Source organism: Condylura cristata, unplaced genomic scaffold (genome assembly GCF_000260355.1).
Source record: "Condylura cristata isolate star-nosed mole 26May11 unplaced genomic scaffold, ConCri1.0 scaffold00037, whole genome shotgun sequence".
In the NCBI taxonomy this organism is placed as follows: domain Eukaryota; kingdom Metazoa; phylum Chordata; class Mammalia; order Eulipotyphla; family Talpidae; genus Condylura; species Condylura cristata.
This window is the reverse complement of record NW_004567138.1, coordinates 2,016,072-2,036,189: the sequence shown is the minus strand read 5'-3', so window position 1 is coordinate 2,036,189 and position 20,118 is coordinate 2,016,072. Positions and strand designations below refer to the sequence as shown.

General features: G+C 37.1%; 1 protein-coding gene across 1 annotated transcript in view; it reads left to right on the top strand.

Moving 5' to 3' along the window:
• DTNBP1 (dystrobrevin binding protein 1) overlaps positions 1 to 20,118 on the top strand; it is a 96,905-nt gene that overhangs the window by 48,087 nt on the left and 28,700 nt on the right. The window contains exon 7 of the mRNA XM_004693282.2: positions 290 to 312. Within this exon, the coding sequence (XP_004693339.1) occupies positions 290 to 312 (23 nt within the window). The remainder of the gene's footprint in view (positions 1 to 289; positions 313 to 20,118) is intronic.

Below are 20,118 nucleotides of genomic sequence, written 5' to 3'. Positions count from 1 at the left end.
ATCTTGTATAAATAACTCTATATATTAAAATTTTCTGTATTCTCATAAGTGCTGCAGCATCTTAATGGCTAATTTTTTTTAGCATTTAATAAAATAATAGCAAAAAAACTGGAAATAATTAGCACTAGGCTAATAGTATTGCTAGTGTCCGTAAAGTATATTTGATATGTGAGCATCCAGAAATAACACTCTTGGCCTTTATATAAAATATTATTCAAATCTAAAAGAAGTATCCATTTAGAAGAAACTGTTTTAAATATATGTTTTCTGGTTCTTTTTTCCCCTACAGGAAGGAACTTGAAGCCTTCAAAGGTAATTTTATGTTTAATTCTTCAGTTCAAAGTAGATAAGAGTTAATTGATATTGGATTTCTCTCTTGATGATGAAAGAATTCAGATATTCTAATATTGTTCTTGTAAGTTTTATTTAACTACTAGTCATTTTGGCATTTTAACTATACTACTTGTACCAAGGAAACGTTTCTGGTAATGACCATTGTAAGTAATATATTAGGACAGCCTAGTTCTAACTTTGGTGTTGCTGTGACCATAGTGTAAAAAGCTTCTAGTCTCTGCTGTGCAGTCACCATGCAGAGAGAGCATGGTGATTCAGAGATGTGCTCCTGCCAGGTTTCTGCACTGCGTCTTGCTCTGCACTATTTTGTAACTGGATTAAGTTTCTTACCTTTTCAGATTCGCTTCTCAATTAGTGAAATTAGAATTTCTGATAAAATAAATTCTGAGATACTGTAAGTGCCCAGCATTGCTTTTGAGTTTTAGGATACTCAGTTTTCTGGAGGTTTAAAGTTTTTCCAATATGCCATTTTTCAATTACTCATTAGTAATTAAGTAGTGAAATCACTTTTCTCAGAGATATTCAATAACCAGGAAGACTTTGAATTATTGCATATTATATTTCACATATAAAGTGGTTTGGCTCTTTAGATTTACTAAGTGATTAAAGATTTTCCAGCATGTTATTTACAGTTGAATTATTTGTATATGATTTGTTTGGTTGTTTCAGAAAAAAAAAAACCCACTAACACTCATGAAAGATTTATTCCTCTTCTAACTACATTTAAACATGCTTGTTTTGACTGGCCATCTAGATGACTGCCTATAGTTACAATAAATGATTAAGTTCATTGTTAGTTTACTGAGGGTGATACTAAGTTATCTTATGGCGTAATGTATTATTACCTAACATTCTTAGTGAATTTGTGATCAGCTACTTGTGTACATTATTTTTATAATCAGTGGTTTAAAATAAGATTTTAAATCCTCATCAAATGCCCCTAACTTCTCATTCTTCTTCAACTAACATCTTTTTCTATAACATAAAGAGAAGAAAAAAGTAAAAATCAAGTTAATATTAAAAGAGATGGGGATACAGTTTATATAAAATGTCAACTTTACTTGCATCTCAGTCCTGAGGCACTTGTTTATTTATTTATTTTTGGTATAACAGTATTCCCAGAAAAAGAAAGAGAACAACAGTTTGCAAAAATGTTAGGTAGTTATAGATTACCCTATAGAATAATTAATTTAAGCTGAAATAGCTTCTGTATACACACATTCCTAATTATGTACAATATTTAGCTGTACATTCATACAGTTGATGGACTCCTTGCCAGTGCAACCAGATATTTTCATTTCCACCAGTTGTATCTAATGCATACTGAAAATGGATAGTATTTGCTTATGAATTCATTTCTACTTGTTACTATAATTTGTAGCTTAATTAAATATCAAGTAAAATGATGAAACCTCAGTGTTAAGGTTAAGTCCTTAACTATTTATAAGAAAACTAAGTTTACTATTTTAGAGGACTTTTAATTTAGAAAATAGCTCTTAAAAGTTGCTACAAAAGGTATAATAACTTAAAGATTTGGGAAGTAATAAAAATCCTGAAAGATTCTGTACACAGATTGTTTCACATATCTTCTGTTCATCTTTAAAAAATAGAGTGGAAATTTTATTCCATGTAGTATTGTGTGGTTTAAGCCAGAATTTTCAGTTAGTGGACTTAATGCTCAAAGAATTTGTGAATGAAAGTATGGTTATATTTTTAATTAATGTATTTATTTTTAGTGGATTATTCTAGTAACTGCTTTTTAAAAAAAAACAGTGTCCAATGGGATCCAGTTGGATATGTAAGTGAAATCCACTGTAATCTCCTCCTCAATATAAAATTACCCAACCATGTCAGAAATGTGACTGAGAAACCATACCAGAATTTAGGAGTTATTTCTGTCACAGTGGGTATGTTCATGAGAGTATGTGGGGAAAAGGCTGGAGTATGGGGGGAAAAGGCTGGAAGCAAGAGATCTGACAAGACCAGTAACTAAGATGAGGTATTGAAGCTGAACACTTACGTGGTTGAAGTGAATTTTTTGGTCAAAAAAGGAATTTCAGCTTGAGATAGAGCAGTTCCCAATGACAATATCCAAAAATAAGTAAAACATTGAAGCCATAAAATTGAAGCAGCCATCTGAATTGGAGAATTGAGACTATTAGGAGTGTCACTTGTTTGGCTGGCTCTTGGATTTGAATACTGCTATCTGACACCCATTAGCATGTTATGCCAGTTAGTATGATTATCGATGGTAAACTTGTTTATTTAATTCCAGAGTTGTATTAACATGAAAAGCAAACCTATTCAGCTGCCATTGACAGTGTTTAAAGTGACAGACACTTAGGTTAGATAGTATACTGTATTCTGTCCTCAAAAAGCTAAAGCACTGTGGCAAATAGGACGCTTAGTACAATGTAAAAATATAGTGGAAATCAGCATGGTGAGGTAGGAGTTATTAATTCTTCATTGAAAGAGGCTGGATGCATTGGCCATATCTGACTAAGTGCTTACCAAACGGAAAAGGGTAAGTAACATTTCATGAAGAGAGAACAATTGCAAAAATGTAGAGATGTTTATTTCATTTCAAGAATATGAGTTAAAAATTAATTTCTTCCTCAATGAGGGAACTACAAATAATTTACTGAAGCATATGGTGTGTGGGGTGAAGTAATGAGGGATTAAGTTAATATGTAGGCAGGGAACAAATGATACACAGCTTTATATGTCATGCAAAGGAGTTTAGACATTTTCCTCTGAGCCAGTGGTTTCCAAAGAGGGAGGCAGGTAAGCAAAATGATAGGAATGGACAGGAAAAGTAGAACTTCTATTTGTTTCTTTTTTATGTCACTATTTAACTTTAATTTTTCATATTATACAAGAATTTATATTAAGTGAAAATTTATATGAAATATAATTATACACATTTGGAAGACATGTTAAAATTTTTTGCTTGTAGTCAGGGATGCATGGTCAAAGAGCTATGTTGTAGCCCATAGAGATGGGGTACTATAAGAACCCAAAGTTTTAATTAGAGCAGTGGAATCACATTTGTGTTTTAGAAAAAGTTTTCTGAAATCATATAGAAGATGCATTAAAAAAGAGCACTTTTAGAGTAAGAGAGTTAGTTGGGATACTATTTAGAAGATTAGTATTATGGCAGAGGTAGAATATAGATGAAGATAAGATTCAAGAGAGTAAGCAGATAGAATAAAAACAATTTCATGGCTGTTGTGAGGGGTCCAAAGATAAGCCCTAGAAATCTGGTTAAAACATTCAGGTAATTTTTCATTGACCAGAATATTTAGTACAGGTAAAGAGTGGATTTGGGAGAGAATGGCAGTGAATTCTGTTGGGTTTTCTGGAGAAGTGGAAGTGTAATTTTTATCAGTGACTGCAGGTAGATTCCTGTCAGCACCACAAAAGACATCTAGATCGAGAAAAGCTGCTGCTGATAATTAGTGAAGTAACCTTGGCTTACATCCCTGTAGTTCTAAGAATACAGGTTCATACCTCCTGATGACCCACAGTCACTACTAAGGTTCCCATAATCTACCAGTTAACTCCTTGTCCCAGGGAGCCTCATTTCTGCAAGTCTAATCCAACTCTAAAGATTTGATTTGATTTCGCTTTGTCTGTTCTTTATATTGACAAATGCTTTTTAAAATAGTTTGAGGATTGATTTATATACTGTATATTAAAATTTTGTGTGTGGAAGAACTTGGGGTATAGGCTAGAGGTATGGGGGTGGGTGGCAGGGGGTAAGAGGATCCCCCAGAGACAGAGTGGAGAGTAGAACAGGCGGATCTACTGAAATACACAGCTGATGGGAGCAGTAGGCAAAACTGGAGAGGTTTCCTCTGCCATGTGGGTCAGCTCCCTGGCAGTGGATTGAACTCAGGCTCATACCTTAGTAGTAATAGGGCTGAGACTTAACCCCTAGGTCACCAGGTATGCCCCAGAAGTATCCACTTTTACGTGTACAAAGTCAGTGATTTTTTTTTTTTAAAGATTTATTTATTTGTGCATACAGAGCTGGGGTACAGGCCAGAGGGTCAGGGGTGGTGAGAGGCTTCACCAGAGACAGAGTGGGGAGCAGAACAGGCAGATCTACGAAGTACACTGCTGAGGGGAGCAGCGGGCGGGTCAGGAGAGGTCTGCCACACCATGTGGTCTCCTCCGGGGCAGGCGGGAATCGAACTCATGCGGAAGTGGTTTTAGCTTCTCAATGCTGTGCTTTAACCCGCTGCGCCACCAGGGAGGGCCCAAAGTCAGTGATTTTTAGTGAGTTTATACTTGTGCAGCCATCACCATAGTCCACTATTAAAACATTTTCTTAATCCACAGTGCTTCCTTTCTGCTTGTTTGTGGTCAATACCTGCCTACATCCCTAACCCCCAAGAGATAGGTAATCAGTTTCTGTCTCTAGATCTTCTTTTCTGAATATTGCATGTTAATGCAATTACACAACATGCATTCTGCTCGTGGTCCCTTTCACTTGATGTTAAATTTTTGCAGCTTCTCCATGTTGTCATCCATGTAGATAGTTCTTTCTTATTGAAGAATTAATATTCCATTATATGAATATACTACATTTTACCCACCAATTGATGGACATTTGGATGGCTTCCAGGTTTATGCTATTGTTAGGAGTACTGCTGCAAACTTTCCTGTGCAAGTCTTTGTGTGGACATATGTTTTAATTCTCTTGGGAATATAGCTATGATGGGAATTTCTGGACCATATGATAAGTTTATGTTTAACTTTTTAAGAAACTGTCACAGTTGTCTTTTAATTTTGTTTTTGAAGTGACCGCACCATTTTTACACTCCCACCAGCCTTGTATGAAAGTGATATTTCTTCTCAACCTTGTCAACTCTATTGTTAACTCTTATAGTTAGGTCTGTAACCTATTTTCCATCCCTCTGACTTATTTCAAGTTAATTTTTGTGCTTTTATGACATAAGAAACAAGTTCATTTTTTTTTTTTAAAACATTGAAATTCAAATGATCCAGAGCTGTTTTTTGAAAAGACTGTCTTTTCTTACATAGAATTACTGTGGTACTTTTACAAGAAACCAGTGACCATTACTGTAAGAGTTTATTTCTGACTCTCAGTTTTGTTCCTATTGCCAATATCATTCCACCTTGATTCTTATAACTATGTAATAAGTTTTGAAATTGTAAAGTGTAAATTTTCCAATTTTGCTTTTGTTTTTTGCCCCCCAAAGTCACTTTGGCCAGTTTAGTTCCTTTTCAACTCCAAATAAATTTTAGGATTGTTTTGTCAATAAAACATGCTGGAATTTTAATATGGAATTTGTTGGTTCTATTCATCCATTTGGGGAAAACTGCTAGAGCTCACGAGTATTTTAATCCATGAACTCCTTGTCTCCATTTAGTTGTCCTTTGATTTTCCTCAGTAATGTTTTGTTTTCAACATATAAATATTGCATTAAAAAAAAGATTTATGCAAGAGCTGGGTATAGGTCAGAGGTACAGGGGATGAGAGGATTCACAAGAGACAAAGTGGGGAGCAGAACAGGCAGATCTACTGAAATCCATTACTGAGGAGAGCAGCTGGCAAGACAAGAGAGGTCTGCTGTGCCATGGGGGGTCAGCAAACTGACCAGGGTTCAAACTTATGCTGCAGTGGCTGCTGCTAGCTTGATAGTGCTGACATTAACCCATCCACCACCATGGAGTCCCAAATCTGGCAATTCTTTTGCCAACTTTATCTCTAATGTTATATGCATGTTTAGTGTATTTTATCTTGAATCTTTTAAATTTAAAGTATCTATGAAAAATAGGCCATTGAACTTCATGAGAAAGGTCTAAAATCAATTTGGAAATAGCTTATTGGTGGGGATAGAAACTTGAGTTTAGATAAAGTTACTCATGGAGATCAGACAGGATAAAAGGTATCAATAGATAGAAGTCTGGGAATTATTAATATTCACTGGAAGGCATGAAGAAGAGAATTAATTGCCTATAATCACAACTGAAAGCAGTCTGCCATAGAGAACATGTCAAGGAAATGTCAAAAAACAGCATCATATTGTTGTGGAGAAGGCAAATGAAATATAGTTTGAGAACAGTAATTTAATTTGACAATTAAAAACTAATTGGCTGGGCTCTCTCTGGTGGTGCAACAGTTAAAGCACATCATTATGAAGTTCTCTGAAGTCACTACAGCACGAGTTCGATCCCCAGCCAGGGAATTGATCTACATGGCAAGGCAGACCTCTCCTGACTTGTCCGCTGCTCCCCTCAGCAGTGTACTTTATCAGTCTTCCTGTTCTGCTCCCCACTCTGTCTCTGGTGAATCCTCTCACCCACCACACCTTTGGCCTGTATCCCAGTTCTATAAGTATAAATAAATCTTTTTAAAAAATTAATTGGTAATATTACTGGTAACGATTTCAGCAGCATGATATGTGCATGTGGTGGGGTGGAAACCATATGGCAGAGTATTAGGGACTGTTCTGCCTTGTTGCCAGCGTGACCCTGGATGGGTGACCCACCGGTACTTAGTGAACATTCGATTATGAGAAAGTAGAGGCAGTGCTTTCTCAAAAGTTAAGGTTTGGGGAAAGAAGAGAAATTAGAAGAGAGCATTAGCGTATGGGAGGATTGTTTTTTGTTTTGTTTTTAATTTGTGAGAAACATAAGTATGTTTGTATAAAAAAGAGGGAGAAGATGAGAGAGAGTGCCTGATTGATGAAGCTGTGATTCAGAGAGGACCAGTGGGAGTGGGATTTAGAGCGTGTTATTTTGAAATGGGAAAAGACTGTTGACAAATGTTTGTAACTGTTGGAATTGTGATGATTTAAGGTTCTTATTAAAAATAAGTAGCACATTCCATGCCACTGGTTAATGCTGCTGAATTTGAAGGAACCTTTAGGGTAAAGCTATGTTAAAAATGAAATGGGGGGAAATTTTTAAATAACCGAGTGTTATGAGATAAACTGTATTCTTAATATTCTTTTTACTACTTTCAGATAGTGAAGTTTCTTCACTCTTTAGTTATGTTGCTAATGCACCTCTGTGCCTAGGTCATAAATTCAGATGGATTTTGTATATTTTCAGGCACTACCATACTCCCGCATTATGAGCAGCAGTTGGTATGCCCCAGCTCTGTGCATACATCTCTGCACACCAGAGCCCTGAGAGCTTGCATTTGGCTTTTATAGAGGCAGTAGATTCCGATATATGTCTGCTTAAGCCATCAGCAGAAAACTAACAGACTTAATACAGTTTCTTTGGAAAAACCTGCTTCTGCCTTCACTTCACTTTCTTTGTTCTACATCCCAGAAGATGCACATCAGGGGAGCTGCCTAGTAACTGGAAGTGTCACTTGACCAGCACTGAGCTTCTGTTTACTTGTTCAAGTCTCACATCCATGTCATCTCCAGGACTCACCGAAAATAGTCAGAGGAATCCCTGTAGGTGGAACTTTATTTTATGTTTTTCTGCTTTTTTAAAAAATTTTTACCTCCATGCTTGGGTACATTGCAGTATTGCATGGTATGCAGGTAACATTAAAAGCAGAAATTAAATTTCAGCTTGTTTGAACCTATAAGCAGTACATTTTAATGAGTATTTTTAGTTTCTTTATAATACCAAGAAGTAATAAATACTATATTAATACCTAAGTAAGTAAAAAGTGTTGCATGGAAATCTAGGACTTTTTCTTTCATATATTATGTCTTATTATTAGGTATAATTCACCAGTCATTTTTATGAGGCAGCATTTATATTAAAAAAATTACTATAAAATACCAAGAAAGTAAAGCTAGCTATTAGAATAATGAGGCCAGTTCTTATGTTACAGCTCCATAAAAATAATTCAGCGTCCCATGTGCTAGCATGTTCATTTTCCAAGTAGCATTTAATATAGTTAAATATGTGAGCCATAGCCAGTAACAGTGTAAGGTTAAAATTCATTCCATGTACTGTATGAGTTTATCCAAAATGGTTGATTTTCCAAATGTAAGTGGTTCATACAGGTTTATAAATACATGTTTTCATAATTATACCTAACTTTAGTGTACTCTAGCACCTGTTGGCTGGAGGCCATGTTTCAGTGATAACTGTATGTGGCTTATTTTTTTAAGATTTGTATTTATTTATGAATGCAAGAAATGGGGTACAGGCCAGAAGTGGGGGGGGGGGAAGGAGTGAAAGGATTCCCCAGAGACATAGTGGGGAATAGAACAGGCAGAAGTACACTGCTAAGGGGAACAGCGGCTAGGACAGGAGAGGTCCGACATGCCATGTGGGTCAGCTCCCTGGCTGGGGATTCGAATGGGGATGGAATGGGGCGGGGATTGAACTTATTCTGCAGTGGTTGCAAATAGCCTTATATTGCTGTAACTTAACCCTTTATGCCATCAGGGAGTGCTCTGTGTGGCATTTTTATAAATATATATAACAAGTATATTGAATTTGGGAGATTTACTGCAAAAAAAATACCTTAAATATTAATTCGTGGCTGTTTTGTTGTTGAATAAATTACTCTATGCATGGAGATAACTGAGGAATAAATTTTAATAATTAACTGACTAATAAATTTTAATAATTAAACCATATTATACCTTAAAGTGGCACACGTTAAGACCTGTCCTGTACCATGCCCTGTCAACTAGAACCCACTTGGTTTGAAAGGAGAATAATGAAAGTAGTCCATTGTACCTCATTTCTTACTCTGTCACGATTATTCTGTTTTTGAGATAACAAATCAGAGTAAAGTACACCAAACTTGAAATAAAGGCAGAGTTCCTTTTTCTCCCTCTTTCATGCCAGTCTTTTGTATAGCATAACAGAACGTTTAGGTTATTTAAGTTTAGATGGACATGTGAACTACAGCATAATGATAGTTAAGCAATTCATTATTAAATTGGAGTTCTAATGACATGAAATTCTAGCTTGAAACATTCTTTTTCATTATTTGTTAAGCCTTCAAAGGAATAAACTTTCAAGAATGGAGGAAGTGAGAACTTTAGTGTTTATTTTTAAAATATTTATTTATAGGGAGTGTATAAATGATGTTTTCTCCGTCAATCATACTACTGAAGATTTAAATATAGGTATAATCTAAATTTTAAACTTTAAATTCAAAGAAATTACTTCCAGAAAATCTGATTTATTTATGAATATTCGCAAATTTTTTAAGTATGTGCTCTTAAACACATCAACATGTAGAAGTATAAATATACTTCTTAAACAGCTGGTTATATTATGTAACTTAGTCTTAAAATTAGTGTCTATGTCCTACAGTACAGAAGTATTTATTTGGTAAAGAGACATTATTTTTAAGACATAGGCAATCCTGTACTCTAATACAGTGTCTTAAGATGTCATACGAAAGCATGATATGGAATTCTCTAAGATGCTGTTTTATAGTAAAGTGGAACTAGAATTCTGACAGCTTGTTTAGATTTGTTTTTTTAAGATTTATTTATTTATGCATACAGAACAGAGGTGCAGGGGGTGAGGGGATTCAACAGAGACAAAGTGGGGAGCAGAACAGGCAGATAGACAAAGTACACTGCTAAGTGGAGCAGCAGACTAGATAGGAGAGGTCTGCTGTGCCATGTGGGTCACCAAAGGGGTGCTGGGAGCCGGGGGTCAAACTGGCACTGAAGCGGCTGTGGCTATCTTGCAGTGCTGAATCCTCACCTGCTGTGCCACCAGGGAGGGCTCCTGTTTAGGTATTTCACTGCACAGCAGGAGAGCCTTGAGATTAAGGTTGTGATGCTTAACTATTACCTTTCTGTGGGGCTCTAATAATAATTATATACCACTATCAATAATTATAGCAATGTGGTATTTTAGAAATATATCAAGCAACTTTTTGTTGTATATCATATATGTTTGGTATTATGAATAAATACAGCTGTTCTATTTCATTACCTTTTTGCTGGAACATAGTATAAACTTGACAGCAAAAATTACACCTTTCAGAAAACTAAATTCCAGTACCACAAAAAGGGGGGATTTCATGAAAATTTTACCTGTCAGGCTCAGAAAGAGATTTTATCTATTGAATTCATAGGGAGCTTTCTAGTTCTGTCTGAAGTTTTTTTGATGTTTGTGCTGGAAATTAAGCTGTAGGATCCTGCTGCTCTGCTGATAATTCTGTTTTGGGCAGCTGATAGGGTCTGTACTTTCTCAGAAAACTGGTAGTCATCTGATGTTTTTATAGATCCCCAGCACCAGGGAAAAGTCACATGGCCAACTGCACCCTTCACCTCTCTCTTCTACTTAAATATTCAGCTGGCTTTTCTTGTAGGAGAATGTCTATACCACAAGTAAAAGTGTATGGAATTTGGTTTATTTGATTACAGTAGAGGAGTAAGATAGTTATCCTAAGAGAAAGAAGTAAGGAAACATTGAAACAACACTCACTTTTGTTTCTGAAAGATGATTTAAATCCTTATGCAAAAGGCAACTAAGATTAGGATATTTAGTATTATGCTGTTCACTTTCAAGTCATTACAGTTTTGAAAACTTATGTAAAATTGCTGTAGTTACACATAAGATGGAATTGAATAGTCAGAAACTTCTATATGAGGATCTCATTAGATTTAGTTATGTTTATTTTTAATTGAAAGTAAAAATATTTATAGCAAAAGTTGTCACAGTAATTTCAACGATGCAATTGAAAATATGTGAATAGATGAACTTGCAATCAGTCTTGTTATTTTCTTTTCCATTTAATAAAAGTGTGGTATCTCAGCAGTGCCTTTATAGATATATGCATATCATCTGTCGTTTTTATTTAATTGTAGTAAATTAGTGAAACAGAAACCCCAACTTATTAAGCATCTATAATTTGCTAACTATGTGCTTTGAATATCATAGTTAGTACTTCAGTATTTCAGTTATTATCACAGCGACCTTGTGACATGAAAAAATTAAGCCCTAAAGAGGTTGAATAGCCAATGAACTTTGAAAAAGTTGCCCTCAAAGCCTATTTTCCTTAGTTCACCACAGTAATTCCTTGGAAATGTTAAAAAGTAAACAGTAAAATTTAATTTTCTGTCCCTATTGTTTTCTTTCTGTTTTGCATTTTCTCCCATTATTTTTATGTATCCAACAAATTTGAATTCACAGATTTTAATAGCTAAGTAGCATACTGAGATTGTCTTTAGCCCCACTTATCTGCTGCATGGTTTTGCCATGTAGATATCCTTCCATTATACCTATCTTTTTTTTTTTTTAAAGATTTATTTATTTATACAGAACTGAGGTACAGGCCAGAGATGTGGAGGGTGAGAGGATTCACCAGAGACAGAGTGGGGGGCAGAACAGGCAGATCGATGAAGTACACTGCTGAGGGGAGCAGCGGGCGGGTCAGGAGAGGTCTGCTGTGCCATGTGGGTCACCTCTGGCGCAGGTGGGAATCGAACTCACGCAGAATTGGCTTTAGCTTCTTAGTGCTGTGCTTTAACCTGCTGCGGCACCAGGGAGGGCCCTATACCTGTCATTTTAAAGACAAATATAACCAAAAAGTATATGTAAAAAATGCAAGCTAATTGATACTACAGAACCCAGTAAAGATTCCTCTGAATTTGGAATATGGGTTGAGACTTAAAACAGGACTGAAAGACTTTTTAAAGTTTTCCATATCTCTGCTCCATACTGTATGTGACTTTGACATGGCATATTTGACTCTTCTTAAAATAAAGTCTTTTCTACTTCATAGAATCTTATCTTAGAAAACTCTTTTAAGTCATACCCCAACATCTTTTCCTATGTGGAATCCCTTTCTGGGCAATCTGAAGGATGTTTATATGAAGCTTGTCTATCAGTCCTTATTCTCCACTAACTTTCCTAGGCCTCAAAATCTTAGTTCCCTTAGCTTGCTTTTCATAATAACCTATTTTATTCTCCTGGTCACCATTGTCTGGACATATTTTAGTCTTCAATACCTCTTGTAAAAATAATGTTGGCAACTGATTTTTACACATTTTAACCACAATGCCCAGGGCTTTTGGTTTGTTTAACCTGAAAATGCCCCTTTATTTTTAGAAATGGCTATAAAAGCAATGTAATCATCCTTAAAGATAATTGGGAAAATACAAAAAGTCTGTAGTTACACACAGACACAAATATACATACACATGTAGAGACATATCATCCTGAATTGGGAGTAGCAGATAAACAATTTTGGCCCTTGCTTTTTCATATTATGAAATGAAATGTTGCCTGATGCCATTAAATGAATTCTTGGAAAATACCATTTTCCTTTTGTTGGAAATTTAGGTAGTTTCCAATTTTTATGCAGTTATATGTTGTGGTGTAAACATTTCTGTGTATAAATATTTTCTAAGTTCACATTTTTATTTATTCACAATATTTATTTATGCATACAAGAACTGGGGTACAGGCCAGAGCTGGGGGAAATGGTGAGAGGATTCACCAAAGACAGAATGGGGAACAGAACAGGCAGATCTACTGAAATACTTTGCTGAAGGAAGCAGAGGGTGAGACAGGAGAGATCTGCTAAGCCTTATAGCTCCCAGGCTGGGGATGGAACTCATACTGCAGTGGCTGGCGATAGCTTCATAGTGCCGAGACTTTTAAGTTTACATTTTTTAAGGCCTAAAGATATTACATTTTTAAAGACCCTTTGTGTGTATTGACCATTATCTTTTTATAAAAGTTATGCTATTTGTTTATTAGCAATGGATGTGACCGTGTCTAGTTTACATTCCCTCATCTGGGAATTTTTGTCTCTGCTAATATAAAATATTTCATGGTGATTTGAGGTACAATCATTAAGTGAAATTTGGTTTATGAGCTTTATGTGATTGTGGACTGTTTTATTCATACTTCTGGCCACTTTCAGATGGAGCTCTTGTGGTTTGGTTTGATTGAGGTTACATTTTAAGGGTACTGATGGTTTTCTCAAATGGCCGTGTCTTTTAATTTCATTTGCCCTCTTAATTACACACAGAAATGTTATATTTGTAGGCATTTGAACGAATACTTTCCATTGGTCTTATGCCTAAAATGTTCTCTCCCATTCCTAAAAAATAAACATTGTAATTTCCAATTTTTATTCTAGGTTAATTTTTACTTGTTGGTTGTTTCCTAATTAATCTAGAACTTATGTTCACTAGACACCGTCACAGACTGGCAGTCACACTGCGTTTTACTTCTGTTATACTTTTCTCAAACTACCAACATTGTATCTTGACTGCTTATTCTTAATTGACTTTTTCCTGATTTCACTGGGAAGTAGAAGCAAGCAGAATACGAGTGCCCCCTTCAAGAAACCTTCCTGCCACCAGTCTCTGCCTTCTCTCTGGTTTCCTCATGAATACTATAGATCTGTCCCAATCTAAAACTCCCCTCTGCTTTTGTGCATCAGGACCTTGCTGTATCATCAGTCTTTACCACTCTGTTATATCATTCCCAGTAATTATTTTAATTTTCCCAGTTTTCTTTCCTGTTCATTTTCTCAGTTCCCTTTGTTCCATTGTCCTCCCCCACCCCAACCCCCCCAGTCCTTGGACCTTTTCTCTCTCCTTCTGTGGTTGCCTTCTTTGACTCCTTTAGCCTCAAGGTGCACCATCTTATGCCAATGATTCCCATACTACACAGTTCCTATCCTGACCTCTCCCCTACTTACTAGACTAATGTATACAACTCCAAACCGAGATCTCTATAGGTGTGCGTATCAGCACTTTCAAATGACCACCCTGAAGCCGTCTTGTCCTCCCACCATCCTGGCCCCTTACTTCCATATTTCATTCAGTGATGCTATAGTTCATCCCCTGGGCTTATGCCTAAACAAACAAGTAAGCAAAAAATTAAATGCTTCTGAATCCTCTCCTATTCTCATAGGTCACATTCAGTTCATCATCAAATCCAGTACAGCTCAACTTGGAAACTATATCCCAAGTCTCACCGTGGCGTCCTGTCTCTGCTGCCTCCTGTGACCTCCCATCACACATAGGAATCATCCCATCCCTTTGTCCCCTTCTCCCTCATCTCCCCCACCACCTTGCTAATGTCTCCATTCCAGCCCCACCACATACCTGCTCTCCAGTAGGCCCAGATACCTACTGTGGCCTTGGGCTTCCCTTCCCGTCGCCTGTCTCCAGACAGTGCACTTCTTCAGCCTTCCTGCCTTCTCACAATGGCCCCCATTTCCAGCTCTACACTATTCTCTCTCGTTGCCAAGCTTTATTTGTGACTTTCTTTCCTAACTTGAAAACCTGGCATACATTTATCTGACTTCCCCCTGCTGTATACAGTGTACCTAAAACAATAATTAGCAGAGTACTCAGTATATAAGTTGGATGGGTCGAGTCTTATATCCTTTCTGATTTGGACTCCTTTTAACTCTGTCTTCCAAACATCACCAAAACCATCTTATCTAAAAAATCAGGCCTGACTGTATCTTTAAAACTTAAAGTGGTTCCCTGTTTCTTGAGCACCAGTCATCAACCACTTAAACTTCATTTTCACAATTTTTTGTCATAGCCATGTATGATCTATACTGTTTGGACAGATTTTCTTTAAATCTGTTTTTAAAATCTCATTTAAAAAATGTATTTGAAAATACACCTTGTTTTTTTTTTAAATGGAGAACCAATATCACGTGACATGAATAAAACATGATTACAAAAGTAACCACCTACTGTTAAAATCTGTGCTACCCTAAATTATCTTGGCTGCCCTACTTTGGAAAACTGAACTTGAGGATTAAGTCCTAGGTCTTTGACATAGTTAAACAAAACTCTTCTTGAAACCCGGTGGTTGCCTTGCCAGCTTTATTCTTTGTTCCACTGTGACCTGAACTTCGTGGTCCAGAAACTCTTCTCTTTGGACCCTGTTTCTTTACTCTCATGTCCTCATTTGGACATTATCATTTATTTACCTCTCCGGACTGTACCGCCTCCTCCTGTTGGCCTTCCCCGCAGGAAAGGTAGGCACCCGCAGGTGTCCCTCCTGTAACTCGTCATATTAAGTTGTAGTTCTCTGCAGTGTTGGTTCCTCCATGTGAGGTTTCTTAAGGACAAGGGCCTGCCATAGCTCTCTGCATCCACATACCAAGCTGGAGGGCTGTCAGGTGGACCGATGTGATCCCTGAGAGTGAGGCATGAACACAAACGGAGAGTGCTAGGACTTTTGGTTTAGTTACTGAAGTAAAATTGGCATGTTTCAGAAGATCCTGAGATACTTTACTGAGTGGGTGGCTCAGGAGGCTGCTTGTGGAGTAGTTGCTAGGAAGAAGTGCCAGGGAAGTAGGCGAGCTGCAATTTTGCTCTGCCTTTTATCTATGGTCATTGCTGACTTCTGCAGACTGTACCTGAGGAGGTGTGAAACCTTGGGTCAGAGAAGTGAGTCCAGTGCAAGCAGGAGTAGTAAAACTGAGGGAAATGTTCACTCCTAAGAGGGAAATGAGGTGCCTTAAGCAGAGAAAAGACTTGGGGAAAGAATGTCTTCTTGAGTATGGGGAAAGGAAAGTGGGGGACACATCTGATTTCTTTTTGCATTTATCTTGGATGAGACTGAGTTTAGACGTGTTTTTCTCATTATATTGGTTTGTAATGGAATTCCAAATGAAATTCCAAAAGCAAACCCTTCTACATCAGGCCCTACAGCTTCTGTAGCTGTGTTTCTCTCCTTCCTTTCCAGGGCCACAGCATTTCACTTCTACTTTTGCCAGTTTCATTATTTGTGTCTTTGTGAAGCTAAAAACCAAAATATCAATGTCTACAGGAAATGCTGCCATAAAACTGAACCGTTGATCTGCCCCTTTCCCATACAAATGATTTTAGAGAGTAGTGGCAACTTTGTAGAGCTGAGTAAGTCAATTCATTTTCTCTTTTTAAGTTGTGCTCATTTTCAGTATTTTGTCAGATTGCCTTGTTCAGTATCAATAATTACCTTCAGAAGATTTTGTATTATGCTTGAAAGAACAAATGTGCTTTGTTTTCTTAGAACTGTGGTAAGACAGTTTCTATTACCACCCATCTTTTTTCAAATGTAGTACTGTAATAGCCTAAAGAAGCATAAGAAAGGAGTATTTATAACAATCAGATGAAGATATACCTTTCAATGGCTGATTTGGTTTGTGTAGAATAAAGGTTAAAAATAATGTTTGCTGGAGTAAGATCATTGTGTTAATTTGTCGATAGCAGAAAATTGTGATCATGTTTATAGAGAAAATCTGTTTTAAGTTCTTTGTTCAGAAAAAATTACTACTAATAGCCCCAGGGTAGAACATTTTACTGGAATCAGTGCCCTCTTATATCTCTTATTATTGGGTAATAATAATGAAAGGTTGGTGACACTCCATTATGGGTAAGAGAAATAGTAGATCTTACCACTAAGTAGCAAATAGATTTATGTTTTTTATGTCCAGGTAACTTCCTTTGAGCAGCTGCACGCACACTTCATTCTCCACCTCCTCCTCCTCCTCTGCCCTCTCAAACATTTTTTGAGCATTTGGGCAGAACAGCTTGTAGAGGGCAATGCTCTGTGCAGAAGGATGTCCTTTTCCCTGCACACTGGAGAGCGTGATAGTGCAGTCACTTCTAGAACTTTTGATGAAAACTTTAAAAAAAATTTTTTTTTCAGAGTCCAGGGCTATAATTAATATATGGAAGACACCCACAATAGTATGCATGATAGATCCTGAGTCTTCACTTTTGGTCTCAGAACCTCAACAGTGGACCCATCCTTCTTGGAATCTCTTAATTTTCTCTGGGAGCCTCATTTCCCTCAGCCTCTTTGTGTCTGAAATGCTGTTGATTCGTTTAGTGAGCTCCTGCTTCATTGTTCTTGATCTATTCTGTCCAGCGCTAGGGATGTGAAGATGACTAAGGAAGAGTCCACAAGCACTCACAATCCTCGCAGCATTTATGGAATGTTTTTATTTTCTCCTTGTAAGTTTTCTTGTATGTGGTGACAATATGGAAATTCTACGTTTTGTTTTTTTTTTTTTAAAGATTTATTTTCTGTATACAAGAACTGAGGTACAGACTAGAGGTATGCAGGAGGGGAGTGAGAGGATTCCTCACAGCCACAGTAGAGAGCAGAACAGGCAGATCTACTGAAATTCACTGCTGAGGGGAGCAGCTGGTGAGGCAGGAGAAGTCTACCACCCATGTGGGTCCCCTCCCTGGCTGGGGATGGAACTCAGGCTGCAGTGGCTGTGGACAGCTTCATAGTGCTGTGCTAATTTAGCCCCTGTGCCACCAGGGAGGCCCCTGGGTTTTGGTTTAATCAGCATCTGCAGAGACAAGATATCTTTGTATCTGAAATACTTAGCCATCTGAATTCATTTACTTTCTATTAAAGACCTTTAACATTAAAACCAGATTCTTATATGTGAATATAATGCTGAGAATTTATATTAACCACATGAAACAAAGGAAAATGTATGCAGAGCAACCATTCTGTTTTCATTTTCAAGAATTTTCCAAAGTTGGTACTTTACATTAGCTTGCATAAGTTCAGTACAATTGAATAGCCCAGAAATTTTAATTTGGTCAAACAAATTTTTGAGTTTATAAAGTGACCTTTGTTTTAGTCTTCTTTTAATATATATAAGATATCAAAATTTTCCCTATATGATGATAAAGATGGAAAATACATCTACTTTTAGAAATTTTTGTTAAGCATTGTAGTTTTCCCAATTTTGATATTAAAAAGTAGTTTATGGGCCCTTCCTGGTGGCACAGCAGGTTAAAGCACAGCACTAAGAAGCTAAAGCCACTTCTGCATGATTTCGATTCCTGCCTGCCCCGGAGGAGATCCACATAGCGAGGCGACATCTCCTGACCTGTCGGCTGCTCCCCTCAGCAGTGTACTTCGTCGATCTGCCTGTTCTGCTCCCCACTCTGTCTCTGGTGAATCCTCTCACTCTCCACATCTCTGGCCTGTACCCCAGTTCTATATGAATAAATAAATAAATTTTTTTTAAAAAAGATTATAAAATATAGGTAGGGAAAAACAATGTAATGTTGCATCTCCTGGGGGATTCTATAAGGCTTAAGATTTAAACCCACATTTCAGGTTAACCCAAGTTTATGGGTGCCATTCAGACAGCAAAGCAGGTGATTTAGAGCATGAAATCTGGAGTCAGACTAGGAGGGCTGAAATTCCAGCTTGGGCTGAAATCCCAGCTTGGCCACCTTTGGGCATATCCTGTAACGTCTCTGAGCCTCCATTTCCTCTCTTTAAAAAAAAAAAAAAAAGATATTAACAGTATCGACATCTTTGAACTGTGAGAAGAATGAATTTGACAAGGGAACTTGGCATTTATGTATGTGAAAGTGCTGTGTATATATAAGAGTTCGTTACTATTAATTACTGCAGAGACAAGGCAGAAAGGTCCAGTGGCTTGTTTTCTGTTACTTGCTTTCTCTCTTATATTTGTAAATCATAAAAGATACAAGAACAGCAGAAAAATCAAGTCTGAAGCCTGCTAGTAGACAGAGCTGAACTTCTGTGCATAACAAATGTGAAAGAGTGTCCTGTGAGGTGATCAGAAGGCATGGCAGCTCAGCACACAGGCTACCTTTGAACGGGCCTTGTTATTTCCTTGCAACTCTGTGTCCTTGGGAACATGAAAAGGGAAAGATAATGGTACAGGGGTTAGTGGAAATAAGTGAAATTAATAAAAGTATTGGCTTTAGATAAATAGGCCATAAAGGTTAAATTTCTCGTAACTGAATTCATACTAACTGAAATACTGATTGATGAGACTCCTCAAGTTCACATTTTGTGATTAACCATGGGTTGTCATCTTTTTAAAATGCAAACAGTGGTAAAGTAAGTTACTGTTCACATGCAAATATAAACTAGCTCTTTTATCACAAATAGATCTTTAGAACTCTAATTTTGATTTCAGAAAGTTTATCAATAAATTGGCAATCATAAGATTAATGTAGGATAGTAATGTAAGAGGACATTTCTGTAAAAATAGCTTGAAAACATGAAAAACCTGAGAATGGAGATTGGAAATGAACTACTAATTTGGAGAGGAACACATTTATTCTCCACTTCACGAACATTTACTTTGTAACTGTTTAGTTTAAGGAAGTAAAGATGACTAAAACCAAGTATCTATATCAAGAAGTCGGGGTGCAGTTGAGAGGCAGCCCCTGTCACAGCAACAGTGTGCATGAGCCACAGGGCTCTCGGGGCCTGTGCAGGGCTGTGGTGGAGCTGGCAGGCATGAAGCGGCAGCTGGAGGGGGTAGCAGGCAGCCTTGCAGTCACATGTCCCCATACCCGTGGGACTCGCTGCGTCTGTCTCATGAGTATAGAAATACCCTGAAAAAAGATCCCACAGAACTATTGAAACCTCAGGAGCAGTTGTTCCTGTGAACGACATAAAAGACAGAGATGGCAGGAGAAACGGAAGGAGAATTCTTCATGGACCAGTGATTTAGTCTTTAAAGAGATTACAGCAAGGTTTAATGTGACAGGTAATACACTTTTTTAATCTTTAGATTGACAGTTCCTTGAATAAATGTGAACTGTAACTAGCAGAAATCTTTAATCAAACAAGCAGTTATAAGAATTATAATGTTCCCCTATTTTGTCACAGAGGTTTTTTAAAACTGAACAAAAAATAGAAGATAATGAACCTGCATGTCCATCACTAGCTTCAGTAATCCACACATGGCCAGTCCCATTTCATCTTTGTTCTTGCCTGCTTATTTCTTCCTCCATGGTTTCCAAGTAAATCCAATGTGTGATGTCATTTCTTATGTAAATATCTCACTGTATATCT